General features: G+C 31.1%; 1 protein-coding gene across 1 annotated transcript; it reads right to left on the bottom strand.

Annotated features, from left to right (window-relative positions):
• Window positions 1–3,473: 3,473 nt before the first annotated feature.
• Window positions 3,474–5,143, bottom strand: LOC113383705 (gastrula zinc finger protein xFG20-1-like). Its single transcript, XM_026621955.1, has 4 exons — window positions 4,672–5,143; window positions 4,401–4,601; window positions 4,152–4,330; window positions 3,474–3,764 (listed from the first exon to the last, which is right to left on the bottom strand). Exons 1-4 carry the CDS (start codon window positions 5,141–5,143, stop codon window positions 3,474–3,476), a joined length of 1,143 nt encoding a protein of 380 aa, XP_026477740.1.
• Window positions 5,144–6,000: the final 857 nt, after the last annotated feature.

Here is a 6,000-nt window from a genome sequence, read left to right as displayed (position 1 = left end):
ATATACTTATAATTACAAAACTACAGAACGTAAATTAAAATTTTAAAAATTTGATTAAACTAATACAAAAATTAACAATGCTAACAAATTTCTACTTAACAAGATAGAATTAACTGTTTTATTTTGATTATAAAATTTCAACCATTGAAAATAAGTCTTGTGTAAAGTTCTTGGCAACCTTTGTTTATCAAATTGAAACCATTTTACTGCTTTCTGTTTGTAAATGTATCTAAAACAGAACCAAACAGGCTAGAAACAATTTCTACAAATTGTTCATTGATAATATTGATTTAAATTTTTTGTAACATTATCTCTAATAATATTCATTATTTTCAAGTTATTGCCAGTTAGGCAGTCCTTTCAACCATACCAAAAACATATTAATTCTTCATTCAATTAATTTATCAAAAAAGATTTTAGTCTTTAAATTTTCAAATATATTTTTGCTAAAGTAAACCTTTGTTTGTCGAATTGAAAACATTTCACTGCGTATCTAAAACAGAACCAAACAGGTTAGAAACAATTTCTACAAATTGTTTATTGATAATATTGATTTAAATTTTTTGTAACATTACCTCTAATAATATTCATTATTTTCAAGTTATTGACAGCTAGGCAGTCCTTTCAACCATACCAAAAACATAATAATTCTAACTCGATTCACACTTTAATTACACTTGAAGTAAAAACAATAGAAAGTTATGAATTGAAAATATTGTGATTATTAATATAAATTGTAACAATACTTCAAATCACCTCTAATTACTTTCCTTATTTATTAAGAACAAAGAGCAGCTAATTATGTTTTATGAACATATTGCTCAAATATTGTTTTAATTATTTCTTGTCAGTTCAACTGAATTTCAACCACCGACTTTTAAATCGGTGCCTCATGTGCTAGTTTCTGGCACGCTCCTGGCGCGTGCACATTGAGGCACTTTATACACCTGTACTTTAGGTCACAGGTGTACGATGTGTGACCAAGGTTTAAACATTTGTGGCACTGCAGCGCTCTATTCTGCGGCCTATAGGCCTCCCAGGAGAAGATATGTCGCCCAATATTTGTGATCCGTTTTAGCTCCGACATGTCCTCATTTTTATCCACTACCACTATGTATATGGGCAGCTTATATTGACTACCATCTGGTTGTTTCCTTTTTATTTGTATCACTTGTTTAACTTTGGCTCCTTTCAGCTGCAAGTCTTCGCAAGTTTCTGCCTCAGATGTTGATCGATGGAGCCCAGTTATTGTGATTTTTTTACACAAGTTTTGCTGCAAAAAAGGGTAGTGACATTCTCGCAGAATATTTTTGATGTCTTCATGGTCTGAAATTGAATCACGTTCGTTTTCAAAAACTGATATAGAAAATTTATTTTTGTTGTCTCTTTCGGATGTAGCAAATAATCTTTAATTTCAGTTCTGCCTTTATGATACTGGGAGATATTTTTTCAACTGATTTTTCTTCAGCGGTGCTGTCTTGGGTGGTACTGTCTTTATCAACTGATTTTGAAATTCAGTCAGCGGTGCTGTCTTGGGTGGTACTGTCTTTATGCCTGAAATTCAGAAATAGCTGAACCTAATGTTTTAAATAGACACTCATTAATACCGCTATACTATCGTATCTTTGAATCTATCACGAATCACGAATCTATCTTTCACAATGTTTGAGGACATGGCAAAATAAATATTTGTCTTCAAAAATAGTAGACCTTTGGAGACTATTTGTACGACTTATTCCTTAAATTATTGCATTGTTTATGAATCCTTCATGTCATTACATCTTGCATTCCTTGGTTGTCAAAAGTACTTCTGCGCTTTGTTCGTACATTTTGCAGCAATTTGCAGGTACTCCCAAGACACCTATTCAATATAATAACATATTGAAATATCATATTTGATTATATATAATTATTGCTGCAATTATTATAAAAAAATACCTTTGCGGGAACTGGTATTGGAATAGCTGAATATTTTAACTCGCACTTGACACTTTTTTGGGTACTATAAAAACATTTTGCCATATTAAATTTCACTTAAACGTTCACTTAAACACAATTAATTAATTAGAAACAACAAGAGTTTACAATTTTAGGTTATTGGTACAGAGATCAAATATTTGACAGCCTCGCGTGTTTGCTCCACTTGCACGAAGCTGAACGATTTGTAGATGAAATAGAGCACACACGAGCCACCTGTTTTTAACGTGTTTGAGGTAACGAATGCTTGAGTGCTTGGCTTAACGAACGCCACCGTCACGTCCATAATGAAAGCAGTCTTTTGCGATTTGTTTATAATGACCCCTAGACAATATAATAATATAGACGTTTCATTCTCGCGATATTTTGGTTCAAAAAATTTATTGCTACGGGCGCTATATTGCAATGGCGCTTCAATCGCCATTCAAATTGAAGCGCTAATATTTGAAAAAAAAATATTTGTACTTTAAAAATATTGTACTAAAATAAAAAAAATTAATTTTAAAATTAATTTGTTAGAATTTTAATTTTGCATCGCAATTATATTAAAATTTCTGAAAATATAATAATAAATTAAAAAAATATTAAGTAATAATAAGAATATTTCAATCAAGAGTATATATTATGATATATGCTGGGATCAAATCAAATCAATAAATGTAGAAAAAACACACATGTCTACAGGTTTAAATACAAAACACACATAACTTGTCATAACAATTTGTAATGAATTTTAATTTGTTACTACAATAAGTAAAAGTGGTGTATTAATAAATTACAATCATCAGTGATTAATAAATTATATGAAAGGTTTTAAAAACACAATTTTTTTCTAATGATAATAAAATGATATAGGATACAATCATCACCAGTAAATTATAATACATTTAGAAACACAATTAGTAATAATAATAAAATGCAATAAATAAATATTCGCATGAATGTCATCCTGCTGCAACGAGACCGACAATAATTCATAAGCGGTAAAAAATATATTAAGTGATATATATATATACATATATATATATATATATATATATATATATATATAGTTATGATTGGACATTGCATGAACTAGATTTTATTTATTAAATGCTAAGTTATTGCATAGCGGACAGTTTTACACAACTTGATGAATCAATTACACCGCGTGACAATAGATTTTTTCATGAGATGTTCTGATGGTTTTTAAGTAATTCGTAGACAGCTCTAATTTTTGAGATATAACTGGATACAAATGTAAGACTTAAAACTTTTGACCTTTTGAAATTATTGTCATCATTGGTATTCTTAATATCGATTGGCAGTTCATTTCTTCTCTCTTTCTCTCAATTTCTTCTTTCTATTATGTTCAATGTGGAAATGTTTGTGTTTAGTGTAGTGTTTGTGTGTATCTTCATTGTACATTGATCTATCGACTTTAGAATATAAAATTTTGTAAATGCTGCTAGTTTTATTATTCTCAAACCATTTCTCAACACTGGTTTTATCATTCTTCACCTTGACATTAACTTTATAGCAGCAAATATGCCAAGTAGCTCTCGATCATATGTTGAATACTTCTGTTCTGTTTTTGTTAGTTGTCTGGAGTAGAAACCAATTGGTTGCCAGGCACCATTTTCTTCCCGCTCCAGGGTAGCACCAATAGCTGTTGTAGAGGCATCCGTCACCAAGCAAATGTTGGCTGAAGCATCTGGATATAGAAGTAGTGCTGCATTTACAAGTGCTTTCTTTATGTCATCAAAAGCCTTAAGAAATTCTGGGCTCCAGGCAATTGGAGTTTTGTTCTTCTTCACTGAACTTCATAGGTAATTGTTTAAGGGTGACTGTATTCTTGCTGCCTTTGGTACTAAAAATCACGTCGAGCTTAGATAACTTTTGTTTTATTAATTATGGCTAGATCCTGGCATCTAGCCATAACTTCATTGTACATTAATCTATCAAACTCAAAAATTAAAGCTGTTGCGAAAAAATGGAACATATAATACCAAAAAGTGTCACTTTTGTCATGCAGTGTTATTGTTGATAATTGCTTCTAAATATTAGAAAGTTTGTGCATTTTTTCTTGATGCTAAATGCCACATACACCAAAAATTTAAATTTAAAGCTGAACAAAACAAAGAATGTCAAGTAACATGCAATCCAAACCAATTATTAATATTTGATTGACACACCTGGGCCTGGACTGAAAGAAAAAACTTCAAACCTTTAATGTTTTGAAACACAAACTGTTCATAATCAATTGTAGTTTTGTGATAAAACTCAATATGATCGTATAAACTTGTGTACCTAGAAAAAACAGAGGAGCAGGGAGGGAGTGGACATCTTATTCTGGTTTTCCTTGATGGTGTACCTACAAAAATGATTTATATGTAACACAATAATAAATAAGATGAATGTACATATATAAAAGCACTACATACCTATAAAATTTTCCTTAGTACTGATTGAGGAACTGGGAATGGGAGGCGTGTGAATTTGAACTTTGGTAGAGGAAGTACAAGGATGTGGCGATAAACTTACGTGGGAATGTTTGTGAAGACGATCTGATATGGAAGGAGCAGAGGTAAAAGATGAGCAAGCAGAAAGTGGATATCTTAGTTTCTCTTTTGTTGATGGTGTACCTACAAAAATGATTTATATGTAACACAATAATAAATAAAATGAATGTGCATATATAAAAGCACTACATACCTGTAAAATTTTCCTTAGTACTGATTGGGGAACTGGGAATGGGAGGCGTGTGAATTTGAACTTTGGTAGAGGAAGTACAAGGATGTGGCGATAAACTTACGTGGGGATGTTTGTGAAGAGGATCTGATGTGGGTGAAAGCAAATTGTAAGGTGATGTCAAACATGTAGTAGTATATGAGGTGGGTAAAGAAGGATGCTTTATATTTGTTTTAGTGGAGGAGGAAAGGTGTGTAATGTCTTCAAAAGATACCGAAGAAGACTGGGCAGGTGAAGGGTTAGGGATATTATTATGAACTTGGCTCACATGACGAGTTAATAAATATTTAAATTTAAAAGTTTTAAGGCAGAAAGCACACGCATTGGGATAAACAGCTCTTGGCTCTTTGTCATGTTTTTGTCTCATGTGGCGATACAAGGAGCTACGAGCTGTGAATGGAATCTGACACTCGGTACAGAAAAAGTTGCTGTCCATGTTGCCACATAAGTAAAGTAATAAAGTGAAATATAAAATAAAAGTAATGAAGGCAATAAAACGTATCGTAATAAATGTAAAGAAAATTAGAAGCTAAAAAGTAAATATATAAAGTGAGTATCTAAATGATATTAATTCTAAACTAAATATAAACTTAAATGAGCAAAATCTAAAAATAAGCTTATAAAATAGAATGTAACCTAATGTAAATGAACAAAATCTAAAAATAAGCTTATAAAATAGAATGTAACCTAAAGCGAAATAAAAGTAAGTATCTAAATAGTAAAAATATGAAACTAAAAATAAACTTACGCAAGCAAGCTAAGTAAAAATCTAAAAAAAACACGTAACTAAACTAGAAAGAAACTTACGCAATCTAAGTAAAAAATCCTAAAAAACACTTATTGTAACTATGTAATATGAAAAATAAGCATGAGTTATAATAAGAAGCTTACTAGAGCAAAAAAAGCAACGCAAGGAAAGCGATCCAGAGCAAAAAAAACGAAAAACCGAAAAACCGAACTGAAATATGTGAAAAAAACTGTTATAAACAAATAAAAAAAAAGAATAGAATTAGAAATAGCAACAGAACGAAAGAATTCTAATTACACGAAAAGAAAAAGCAGAAAATATAATAAAACGCTTACTTGAAACGAAACCGACGCGACGCTATACCCACAAAAATGAGAAAAGAACGCGGAACTAAATATTCCACGAAATAACAGGTTATGCCATAGATAAAAGAAGAGTATATGGGTTATGCTCTATCCCGGAGCCAACTTCAGAGCGTAGGTGCTTTTTAAACGTCAAAACCCATCCGCCATGTTATCAGAATTTAGTGGCTCCTATTAAGTGAT

Source organism: Ctenocephalides felis, unplaced genomic scaffold (genome assembly GCF_003426905.1).
Source record: "Ctenocephalides felis isolate EL2017-DRISC unplaced genomic scaffold, ASM342690v1 CF-g0.4_SCAFFOLD_03570, whole genome shotgun sequence".
In the NCBI taxonomy this organism is placed as follows: domain Eukaryota; kingdom Metazoa; phylum Arthropoda; class Insecta; order Siphonaptera; family Pulicidae; genus Ctenocephalides; species Ctenocephalides felis.
Note: the sequence above shows the minus strand (reverse complement) of the source record. Positions and strands in the feature narration are given on the sequence as shown.